This window comes from Malus domestica, chromosome 08, assembly GCF_042453785.1.
Source record: "Malus domestica chromosome 08, GDT2T_hap1".
NCBI lineage: Eukaryota > Viridiplantae > Streptophyta > Magnoliopsida > Rosales > Rosaceae > Malus > Malus domestica.
This window is the reverse complement of record NC_091668.1, coordinates 2,920,681-2,933,781: the sequence shown is the minus strand read 5'-3', so window position 1 is coordinate 2,933,781 and position 13,101 is coordinate 2,920,681. Positions and strand designations below refer to the sequence as shown.

At 38.4% G+C, this 13,101-nt stretch overlaps 1 protein-coding gene across 1 annotated transcript; it reads left to right on the top strand.

Moving 5' to 3' along the window:
* Positions 1 to 7,929: 7,929 nt before the first annotated feature.
* Positions 7,930 to 11,378, top strand: LOC114826460 (probable disease resistance protein At4g33300). The gene is made up of 5 exons (XM_029106685.2): positions 7,930 to 8,749; positions 9,073 to 9,467; positions 9,694 to 10,049; positions 10,139 to 10,344; positions 10,445 to 11,378. The coding sequence occupies exons 1-5, from the start codon at positions 8,044 to 8,046 to the stop codon at positions 11,254 to 11,256; spliced, it is 2,475 nt and encodes an 824-aa protein (XP_028962518.1). The 5' UTR covers positions 7,930 to 8,043; the 3' UTR covers positions 11,257 to 11,378.
* Positions 11,379 to 13,101: the final 1,723 nt, after the last annotated feature.

Below are 13,101 nucleotides of genomic sequence, written 5' to 3'. Positions count from 1 at the left end.
AGTGCTGTTTATCCAAACTGAAGGTGTGTCGGCGAAAAGAAAAAAGAAAAAATCTCAAGGTTGTTGAGAGAATTTGTGCAGAGCAATTGTGTGTTGAATTGGGAGGCTTTGAATAGTTGCATGGTGTCTTGTATTTATAGGAGAAAATGTTATGTGGCGCTGCTTCACGTTAGTATTTGATTTCAACTCAAACTCACTAGCGTCAATGACTTCTCTCAAAGTAAATGAAAGCATATCCTTCAGATACTATCATCCTCTGACTCCGCTTCAGACTCCTAGTCCAACAAGAACTCAATTTCCATCACATCGATCCATGTGTAGCCATGCACGGATAACAATAATCCCAAAAAGCACACCACGTGACCAAAACCACAACATCAAATAGGCATATCCCATGTATACTTTAAATGATAATTATCCCATCTGCATCCATATTTATCTGCTCCATTCACCATGACTTTTCAAACCTCATTTAAACCACCACCTCGGGATGCTAATTCCTGGCACCTATACCAAAATGTTTATCCATATTTAAATATATAATAAGCAATTTGCAGCATACTAATCATCCACACTGATCCCATCCACATATTCATACGCCAAACATCCAGATCGACTTGAATTATGCCACCGTATTCCCAGCTTGGAGATCTCTCATAATACATTATTATTAAAAGATTATGATAAAAATCATAACATTATCTTTTAATAATAACAAAACGATCTTTATCTTTCTATCCGACGGTTGGGAGCCATACTCACTCAACGACCTTGATTGCACAGGCCGATGGTGTAAAATCGGATCCAAACACCATTCCAATAACTTTGAGGGTTACAGGTCAAGGTATATTAAGGATTAGGGTTTCCGCAACACCCTCCTATAAATACCTATCACATTTGTACACTATTTCTCACCCTTGTCTACCATATTACCTCATTTTAATCCAATTTTTCACATTCTATTCACCTCAAACACTCTTTTCATACACACACCTCTATTACCCTTCCAATAACTTTGGTGTTATCGATCAAGGTATATTAAGGATTGGGGCTTCCGCAACACTCTCCTTTTTTCTCCCATGCTTTCCCTTGGTCAACAACCAACCACAGCTCTGTATAGTTCTTCACTACTCGTACAAGAAGGTAAGAACTACTTTTTTTTTCTTTTTTTTGGAGCAAGAACTCTTTTAACCACCTTGTTTTCCAGCATCTGCCCTAGGTAACGATCTACTTGTGTTAAAACTCCAATCAGAAAGTCAAAATGTAGTGCTAAGGTAGTTGTTCGTACTAAGTGCCAATGATCAGGAGCTAAGAGCACCTTAGTGTTGTAACACCTTTTCGGATCAATTCCTCTACACGAGTCTGAATTTCTGTTTATGTCGAAAGCTTTTAACGTAGGTCTGAAATAACTGTTTGTCAAGACGTTTTCTCTTACGTTGTTTCTTAGCATCCGAGCTAGCTGGTTTTTCCATCATCCATTGATAGCTGCATAAATGACTAGAATTTCTAGCTTACATCTTCCATTATTTTTTTAAATGGTTACATTTTCAACCAAAGGAAAAGGTTGGACCCAAAAGAAGATGAAGCTCTTTCCAGGGCTTATAGGTAGATCTCTGAAGATAGTGTCAAGGGTATTTGTCAATCAAGTGAAGGCCTTGGACTAGTATGTTCGAAAAATAATGTGAGTCCCCTAATGGAAAAACAACTTTAACCGAGGTTGAACAAATGGCATCAAGCCTTGACAAAGGCTTAAAGGAGACATTAAATGGATAGAATGTTCGAAAAATTATTACAAACTTAAAATTCGGTTGGAGATGGTATATGAATATGGCCTGACAATATTCATTTAAAAATATTTTTTTGCAGGCCTATAATTCTAGACAGGGCTATGTTTAGCTCCTTAGGTTGGAGATGACTTTACAAAATGAGTAAGTTATTCGGGTTATATAAGATCATTAAAATACTCGTGGTTCTGTTATGATAGCAAATGACATGCAACTCAGTTGGTCAAAATATACATCCTTGCATACGAGAATCCAACTCCCCTTCCCCCACTATCGCTCGTATAAAAAAAAGAGTGATACTAGGCCCACCTCATTATCTTATTTTCCCACCCACATTATAATTTCACCCACCCTAAAATTTACAAAAAAATCTAACTATCTTCCAACCCACCATTATTCCCTAACTATCCCTACTAGCTTAAGATGTAAAAAGTGAAAACAAAAAGACTGAAAAACTCAACAACAACCAAAAAAAAGTAAAAACAAAAAGAATGAAAAAATAAAAATAACGCCACCCACCCCAGCCATCGCAATAAATCAGGCACAACCTGCGCTGGTGGCACCTCTTTTTCTTACATATGCTGCCCTTGTTTTCTTCCTCCCTTTTATTCCTGTCTCTCTATCTATCTCCCCGCCCAAATTTAATTATATTCAACACAATAACATTAAAATTGAAAATTCTAACCACATTTTCTATTGCAATTGAAAATTAGAAAGAGAAAAAGGGATGGAAAGAGTTTTTTGAGAGTTTTTTTTTTTAGAAAAACTAATGAAAAGGGTTTGAAAATTTTGAGTTTTAATGGTAAAGACAAAATAAAAGGTAAAGTAAATAGTAGCAGGATTGACTTTTTAGTGTAAAAATGTGGTTTTTCGTTAAAGTGAACAGTACTGAAAGCTTTTCGTTAAAGTTCCCTTTTTTTTGGATGGGGGGGGGTGTGTGTGTGGAGGGGACAAAGGCGAGATAAATCGGAGAAAAGAGTGAGAAGGGGGAAGGGAGAATTCGGGTTGGGGTAGGAATAGGAAAATGAAGGGAGGAAGAGGGGTTGAGCTCTTCATCTCATTATTTACTAGGGAGTTTTAATGAAAATGGCTTCTCAAAACTTTTAATTAACTAAAAATTATCGACTAACTTTATTTAATAAAAAAGGTTTAAACTTTAATATAAAAAAATGTTCAAATTTTAATGAAAATGACAAAAAGTTTACATAAAAATAAAAAACATGCATCAACACGCGGAACCGCGCATCACATCACACACATACACTCTTTTTCTCACTTAACCGATCAATCTCTTTCTCTCTCTCTCTCTCCCTCATTCATATATTCCCATCAATTTTTCTCTTTCCCTTCACCTCACCCATCCACATCATCTTTTTTTTTTTTAACCTCTCCCCACTCTTCTCTCTCCTTTCACCTCACTCCACAAACAATTTTATTTCTTATTTTTATTTTATTATTTGACTATTCTTTCAATTGTTTTAGAACAAACTAAGTAATAATATTACAAGATCAAAAATAAAGAAAATTTTCATTATTCAGTTATATGAACATTAATATTGTCACTATTTCTTAAACAGAACATTGACTACTTTTTAAACAGAACATTGACTACTTCTTAAACTGAACACTATTTCTTAAACAAAACATTGACTACTTCTTAAACTGAACAATATTTCTTAAACTAAATACTAACTATATCTTTGTTTGGACCCAAATTTACACTATCGGCCTGTGAAATCAAGGCCGTTGAGTGAACATAGCTCCCGACTGTTGGATCAAAAAAATAAAGGTCATTATTAAAAGATAATGACTTTTAAAGTTATCGTTTTTATCATAATTATCTTTTAATAATTTATCTCAACATCTTCTTATGAAAGAGGGAAAATGTATCCCTAAGCTGGAAACAAGCAGCACAATCCAAAATGATTTGGATGTTTGGCGTATGGATCTGGTTTGGATTGGTTTTGCTCAACAGATATGCATGCATGTGATAAGGGTGAAGTAAAAATAGGTGATGTGTTTTGAAAATGAGTCTACACGTGTTGGTGATAAGATGGCAGCAACTGCCTTGCTAACAATTAACAATGGGTATTTTATACTAAATCATTTAGCATATTGGTATATGCTTTTGTATGTTGGGCCATTTTATGTTTTCTTTATGGAGCTAGATTCATTCAGCATGGATATTTGGAACAATAAGAACTTTAAGTAGGTGTAGGCTTTTGAGAGTTGAGTTTCAGTTGGTTTCTACAAAATCATCCAGGCCACACCAAACGGGATCATGCATATTTGAAAGAGAAAATTCCTATTATTTTGCAACTTACGACGGCAATCTTAGGGCTACTGGTGAATTATAAATACAGAGGCAGTTGCAGCAAGTAAAGGCTCCTCCAATTCAATACGTAACTGCCATGCGCAAACTCTCTCAACAACTTGAGATTTTTTATTTTCTCTTTTCGCTGACACATCTTCCGTTGGCATCAACAGCACTGTGAAAGCAACCAGTGATATCTTCAGTCGGCATAGACAGCTCTGTCGCCGTAGAATCAGCCGATCTCGCAACATCTTCCATTGGCATCAACAGCACTGCGGCGAGGACGGTTGGTTGCCTATCTAAGTCTCGGTCGAGAAGGATTTCTAAATCCTTATTGGTCGAGGTCATCTCATTAGCCTTCTCGGCGAGGTGAGGTGTTACAGTTTATTAGGCTCGGCACATTGCAAGCCGAGTTGGTTTATGATTGGATACTCTCGAGTGGGATTTAGAGTTCGGCATTCCGACAGCCGAACCATGTTTATTGTTAAGACACATATCTGCTTTGAGTATTTGTGCCCTTACACTTTGGTGTCGATTCGGCGAGAGTTTACTCTGACGAATACCATCACTGTGGCCGAATCCGACAACGACAATTTGTGAGCTTTGTAAGAATAGTAGTCTTGTCTTCAGGTTCAAGAACCTAAGAGGCCGAGACGTGTTCCTTCCTCGATCGCAATATCAAGACGCAGAAGTCAGTCGCGCACTCAACGCAACATCAACAAATTTTACTCCTCGGCCGAGCTCGGTCGACGAGTTGGCACGCCCCGCATTCAACCGAATAACGTAGTTAGCTCATAGATTACTCAGCATGCGCGCCTGTTGACCCTAGAAACTACCAAGCCTACGTGGCGCGCAGGCCGAGTAATCTATAAGCTAACTACGTCCTTCGGTGAATGCGGGCGTGCCAACTCGTCAGCCGAGCTTGGCCGAGGAGTAAATTTGTTGATGTTGCGTTGGGTGCGCGACTAACTCCTGTGTCTTGCGATTGCGATCGAGGAAGGAACTCGTCTCGGCCTCTTGGGTTCTTGAACCTGAAGACAAGGTTACTATTCTTACGAAGTTCACGAGTCGTCGACGTCGGATTCAGTCACAGTGATGTTATTCGTCAGAGCAAACTCACGCTGAATCGACACCAAAGTGTAAGGGCACAAATACTCAAAGCAAATATAAGTTTTAATGGTGAACGTGGTTCGGCCGTCCGAATGCCGAACTCTAAATCCCACTTGGGAATACCCAATCATAAAATAACTCGACGTGCAATGCACCGAGCTCGATATACTGTAACACCTCACTTCGTCGAGGAGGCTAATGAGATGACCTCAATCAATAAGGATCCGGAAATCCTTCTCGATCGAGACTTGGATAGGTAACCAACCGTCCTCGCCGCAGTGCTGTTAATGCCAACAGAAGATACTGCGAGACCGACTGATTCTACGATGACAGAGCTATCTATGTCGACTTAAGATATCACCGGTTGCTTCCACAGTGCTGTTGATGCCAACGGAAGATGTGTCAGCGAGAAAAGAAAAGAAAAAATCTCAAAGTTGTTGAGAAAGCTTGCGCAGGGCAGTTTTGTGTTGAATTGTAGGGGGCTCGAATGATGCACGACCTCTTCTATTTATAGCAACGGCTCCCCCCAAGGTCGAGTTAAAACCCCATTCGGACTAGGACTTCTTCTCCCAAATCAAACACTGACTCGACCAATCCTACTTTCATTATGACTGTGAACCTAGTCCTTTATTGAGTCGGATTCGCTCTCGGGTTATTAATCCTGCCGAGACTCCTTATTGCACCAGGACTTGACTTATCCTACGTCCTGACCTAGCCGACCTAGGTTTGGAGGCCCACGTACTGAACGATCCATGCCGCAAGGCCTTCCGGGCCGAGAATGATTCTCTACTCTGCCCAAACTTTATTTTGGGCCTAAACAGCGCCATATAGGCTTGGTAGTTTTTAGGGTCAACAATCTTAAACCAAACACTAATACTATCATTACTTCTTGAACTGAACACTAACTATTTCTTAAACTGAACGCTAGTACTATTACTATTTCGTAAACTAAACATTGACCATTTCTTAAACCGAACACCTTGTAAACTAAACACTAATTATTTCTTAAACCTAACACTGGTACCATCACTATTTCGTAAACTAAATAGACTATGTATTAAACCAAGTAATAGTACAATCACTATTTCGTAAACTAAGCGCTGACTATTTTTCAAACCAAACACTAGTATTATTACTATTTCGTAAACTAGTACTGTTACTATTACGTAAACTAAGCACTGACTATTTTTCAAACCAAAATCAAGTTTATAGCAGATTGACTAAACCTCGATCACAAAAGCCAAAATCACCAAAACCATAGCCAAAATCACAGTAGTGCTGGCATTGCTGGAAGGGGAGGCTAGTAAGCTTGGCCATGATGCTTTTGTGACCCTTCGATCTTCTGACCTTCAAGGCTCCACATTGAGCCTTCATGGTATAGGTTAACCATATCATAGATTAGCTAAATCAAATCAAATATACATTCCATGTTGTATTGAAACAAATATACATAAGAGCCTTCCTTGGATCTTCTGACCTTCGAAGCTCAACATTGAGCTTTCCTGGTATAGATTAGCCATGGCCGCGCGGTTGGCATCAAACATGTACGTAGTAGTGCTCAACAAAGGCCTTTAAAAGTGCGTTTGGATTGCGTTGTACTTGATTTCCAAGCTAGAGAGGAAACTCGGATGTGAAATTTGTTAGAAGAGACTGCTGCAAAACGAAGTGATGGGAGGAGAAGGAGCGAGTTAACAACTGGGTTTGAGTTGCACGCACTTTTTTTAGGTTTTTTTTTTCTTTTTTTTTGTCCTTATCATTAAAAAAAAAAACTAGTGGATGGTTTTTTGTTAAAATTAAAAGTTTTGAAACTTTTTAAATTAGTTTTCCTTATTTATTATTGTTCTTTACATGGGGCTTTTAGATCCAGGTCCAAAAACATTGATGATTTTTAGAAGTGAGTCAAGTTATCTATTTACATGTTTTTATTTCTTTTATACTCATTTTACATTTTCTAAAAGTATTAAAAATCAATTAAAATCTTCTAATATTATGTATTTTTCAACTCCAAAAAGTCTAATTAATATCTTATAACAAAAAAAAATAATATATATATATATACTAACATAAATTTATTTGCAAAACATTATACCCTAACTCAAGTAAAAAAATATACGAATGTATATTATACCTATAAACGAGATATGAAACCCAACTAAAAGGTAGAAAAACATAATACACATAGAAGTAAGACACATTAATATGTGACAGGTCGATTATAAAAATAAATCTATCATATAGGTAGATAAATATAATTAACATGTGATATATGTTGCTTATAAGAATTAAAAATAAAATCTATAAATAGGGTTTAAAGCCGGAAGAAGAACAAGAAATAGCACAAAAAAAAAAAAAAGATAATTAAGAACAAATTTGATTTTTATAATAAATTTTATCATTGAAGAGATAATTATTTATAATTAAATAATTAAATTTAAAGAATTTGACTTATTTTAATAAAAGTAAAATGAAAGTGATGGCATATGGCAAAAAAAACCAATCTTTAAGTAGTTAGTTGATTAGTATTCAAAAAATAGAACTTTAATGAAAAAATCTTGGTATTATTCATTTTAAAGAAAAATCATATTTTTACATTAAAAAGTCAATTCTGATACTATTTATTTTACATTTTACTTTACTTTTATAGTTAAAATTAAAAAAATTTATACATTTTTCATTAGTTTTCTTTATAAAAAAAAAAAAAACGCATGTCACAATTATAAAACAACGTTTCAAAAGGCAGAGAGCATAACTGAGAAGCATCGTCGAAACGCGCTCTCCATAACAAGACAAACCATTTCACCCGCCATAGCCGCACAGCTCCCACCACCACCAACAATGGCAGTGACGGACTTCTTCGTCGGCGAGATCACGACGGAGCTCCTGAAAAATTTGATCGCCCTCTCCCGCAAGTCATGCAACAGCAGAGGAATCGCCGAGGAACTCAAAACCTCAGTCGAGCAGCTCCTCCCCATAATCCAAGAAATCAAGTACTCCGGCGTTGAGCTACCGGCCGAACGGCAGTTCCAGCTCGACCGCATGTCGGAAGTTCTCCAGAACGGCCTCGAACTGGTCCAAAAAATCCTCGCGACACCGCGCTGGAACTTTTACAGGCACGTCCGATTGGCGAAAAAGATGGAGGCTTTGGAGAAGACAGTGTCCAGATTTCTTCAGGGCCCATTACAGGTCCATATCTTGGCCGACGTCCACCACATTAGGGCGGGGATGGATCAGCGGTTCGACCGGCTTGATTGGTCGAACCGGACGCTGGAACAGCGGCTTGGGACCTTAAAGATTGGGACTTGCGGGGGCGGGGGTGTCGGTGGCGGGTGGATGGAGGAGGCTGTGAGGAGGGTGGAGGAGGAAGGGCAGATGAAGTGGGAGGTGAGCAGTTCGGTGGTGTTAGGATTGGGGGTGGGGATGAAGACGGTGAAGGGAATGATTTTTGGGAGGGAGGATTTGAGGGTCGTTGGGATTTGTGGGATTGGTGGCTCTGGAAAAACCACCCTCGCTAGAGAGCTTTGCAAGGATGATCAAGTCAGATGTAAGTAACTGAGTGCATGTTTCGGATTGCGTACTTGTGATCATAATCGATTTTGCTAGAAGTGCTTTTATTTTATTACAAACAAGTTGAAATTTGTATTGAAAATTCAAGAGCTTTTCAGATGATATAATCACTTTTTCGCCAATTCTTGTCAGAAGAGTTTTTAGATGAATTTTCAAAACTCTGCTTTGTTTTGCTTCTTTTGAGAATGTTCTTTCATGGGTTTTATAGAACTTGAATTGTCTTTAATGGGTTCTCTTGAATTTGAGTTCTTTAGAATTTAACACTGACTCTGTTTTGTGTTCATCGCCATTCGAATGCAGCTTATTTCAGTGATAGAATTCTGTTCCTGACTGTATCACAGTCTCCAGATGTGAACCAGTTGAAGGCCAAGATTGTGCAGTTCATCATGGGGAACCAAATTCTCAGTCCCAATTCTGTGCTTCCCCAATGGAACTTGCAATATGAATGGATTACCGCAACGAAAACTCTGGTGGTTTTGGATGATGTGTGGTCACTGGCAGTGCTTGAGCCGCTGCTCTTTAAGATCCCAGGCTGCAAGTTTCTTGTGGTCTCACGTTTCAAATTCCCAACCGTCCTCAATGCCACTTATGATGTTGAGTTGTTGAGGGAAGAAGAAGCACTCTCTCTGTTTTGTCACTCTGCTTTTGGCCAAAAGTCCATTCCTCCTGCTGCTGATAAAAATTTGGTCAAGCAGGTACTATCTTAGTGCCCGCTTGCAATTCTTTCCGCTCATAAGCGCTTTTGCTAGAATACAATTGCTTCTTTGAAAACCTCTAGAAAGTGCTTCTATAATGCATAATCACTTTCTAAGTTCTACTGCCAAAAGTTGTCATAAGTCTCCAATCTCCATTTTCTGCTAATCAAAATGGGTTGTTTTGTGTTTCCTTCGATCGGTAACTGATTGTTTTCTTGAACTTTAGATTGTTAACGAGTGTAAGCGGCTTCCTTTGGCTCTCAAAGTGATTGGAGCTTCACTGAAGGACCAGCCTGAATTGTGTTGGGCAAATGCAAGGAGCAAGTTGTCGAAAGGGGAAGCTTTTTGTGAGTCCCATGAGAACAATCTACTTAAACGTATGGCAACGAGTCTCGACTGCTTATCCAAAAATGTTAAATCATGTTTCTTGGATTTGGGTGCGTTTCCAGAAGACAAGAAGATCCCTCTTGATGTCCTTACCAATATGTGGGTTGAAATACATGGCATCGACGAAGAAGAAGCGTTTGCTATTCTTGTTGAGCTTTCAAACAAAAATCTCCTCACCCTGGTGAAAGATGCAAGGTACGATGCATAAAGTTCGGTACTTGATTTCTTTTACTTGAGTGTGATTAGTTTCTGTTTTGAACCCTTTGTTTATATTAATGTTGCAGAGTTGGAGACATATATAGCAGTTGCTATGACATATCTGTTACACAACATGATGTGCTGAGGGACCTTGCTCTTCATTTGAGCAATGATGGCAGCGTGAACGAACGCAGTCGATTGCTTATGCCAAGAAGAGAGACTGAACTTCCAAGAGAATGGGAGAGGGATTCAGATCAGCCATTTCACGCGAAGATTGTATCAGTTCATACCGGTATTAACGTGCCTCAGTAATTGCATTATTGATTATGAGGTTATTTGTTATGTTTACTCTTTCGTGCTGATTTAAACCGATTCATCCCTCGATAATGCAGGTGAAATGAAAGAGATGGACTGGTTCCAGATGGAGTTTCCCAAATGTGAAGTGCTGATTTTGAATTTTTCATCGGACAACGATTACCTTCTTCCTCCTTTCATTGAAAACATGCCAAAGTTGAGGGCATTGATAATCATGAATTACAGTACGTCAAATTGCATCCTAAATGGCTTTTCAGTCTTCTCAAACTTAACCAACTTGAGAAGCCTCTGGCTCGAAAAAGTATTTGTCCCTCGGTTATCCACCATCCCCCTGAAAAATCTGAGGAAAATCTATATAATCCTATGCAAGATCAGTAATAGCCTTGATCAATCCACCTTTCCTCGGCTCACAGAGCTCACAATCGATCATTGCGATGACTTATTCCAGCTGCCTTCGTGCATTTGCACAATGCCTTCGCTCAAGAACTTGAGCGTAACCAACTGCCACAGCCTATACCAGCTCCCAGCTGATTTGGGAAGGCTGCAATCTCTACAGATCCTAAGGTTATACGCGTGTCCGGCACTGCAGACGCTTCCAGCTAGCATTTGCGAGCTACTTCGCTTGGAGTACATTGACATTTCCCAATGTGTAAATTTGAGATGCCTACCCATGGACATTGGTAAGCTAGCAAGTTTGGTAAAGATTGACATGAGGGAATGTTCACAAATTAGCAATCTGCCGAAATCCGCTGCAGCGTTACAGTCCCTGCGCCGTGTAGTGTGCGACGAGGATATTTCTTGGATGTGGAGAGATGCAGAGAAGGCATTGCCGGAGCTTCATGTTCAGGTGGTGGAGAAACATTTCGATCTGGACTGGCTCGATGAATGAGCAAATTGTTGTACCATTGGTCAATGTAAATTTGTATAAACTTTGATGGAAATTGTAAATAATTTGTTCATATGAAGTTAAATAATAGGAATTGAGATTCTCTCTGGATCTTTGTGTTTGGAGCTCTGGAGTTCGAATCACACATTTTAAACCATGCGGTTTTTATTAGTTTATCCTATTGGTCCACCTAACTAAACTAAGAGTCTGAATCTCTCTCTTCAACGGCTTGGATCTCTTAACCCTTGAACTTCGGACACAAAGATCCAAAGAGGATGTCGATTCAAATAATAGGCAAAAAATATTAGAGGATTATTGTAACTGTGGTGTCTGGTTCTGTTTTCTTTGAAGACTTCAGAAGTCGTCGCAGGTGCTTTCTTTTAGGGACAATCAGCTGATGATAGGCGCGGCTAAGAAGCTGCAAAATGAAAAATAATAGATTAATTTGAGTTTGTGGATTAACTTAATCACAGCCGTTCATTTTTTAAAATCATTGTTGTTAAAATTTACATAATATAAAAATTATTTAACTATTTTATTATTATTGTACTGGGCAACAAAACGCTGATGTCCTTTGACTGGTCCAATCGCTATTAAACAAGTAAACTCCTCGGTTTGAGTGAATTTGTACAACGAGTCCAAAATGGTCGTTAAAACCGTATTAACATATACATATAAAAGGATTTGGATCCTCTCCGAGGCAACTGGTCGGATCCTCCTGACCAGTATTCGTGGACCGTTAGATTTTTATCTAACGATTACAATTATTATAACTTTTAGAGGACCCCGTTTGTACCCGTTGGATAAAAATCCAACGGTCTACAAACACTGGTCAGGAGAATCCCGACTAGTTACCTCGGAGAGGATCCAAATCCCATATAAAAATTGAATAAATCTAATAGCCAAGGGATGATTATGTGTTAATTTATATGATTAGGGTCTATTATCTCCAAAATTAGGCAAACGCGCATTGAGGAAATGGAGAGAAAACGTGTGGGTCCACGAGAGATGGAGACCTCCACCAAACCAAGTGAGGTTGCCGGCTTCTTTTAGTCAATTTACAGACGTAGTTTTCAGTCATACTCCATCTTTGGGGGGCGTTCACACTGTTGGTCTTTAGACTAAATGGATCATGATGTATACATATTTCTGGGCAGATTTAGGTTACAATATTTTCTTGATAATTTTGTTGTTTTTTATAGTGATTGTCGTCCAGAACAATATATATACGGCACGATATGTCATTACGATTGGGGATGATGGATTTCATTATCATAATTATAATATCATTATCTCTTCATGTACATTTTTCACTTTGTCCCTATTCTACTTAAATATCTCATTTGAGGAGATACATTAATATTCTCACTTCAACATTCTAGCTTTCATTCTCGTCATGCAATATTGTTTGATGATAGGAACCGTTTCAATTCTTTAACGGCCTTGAACGATCAATTTTTCAAACATTCAATGAATCAAAAATTATTTAACCGTTTTTCGCTAGGACTTAGTTAATTTATACTGAGGCCGGTTCTTTGTATGGTTCTGTTGATCGTTCAACGTTGTAGCATGAGAAAGAGAGCTGAAAAAATGGAACAAAAATTTTCAAATGAGAAGGTTGCTAGCATTCTTCTCTTTGTTTCAACTTAAGTATTCTTAACCCTTCTTATGTACAAAAAATGGCACTAAACTCGGATGCCAAATGACACATGCCTTTCTCTAGCCAACTAATCTAATCCACGTTAGCTCATTTCTTTCATCACAACATTATATTCATCATAGACGATTGAAATTGTTTTCCCCTTTCATAAGATAATCTTTCTAAAGGCACTTAATAGCGTCTTCGGT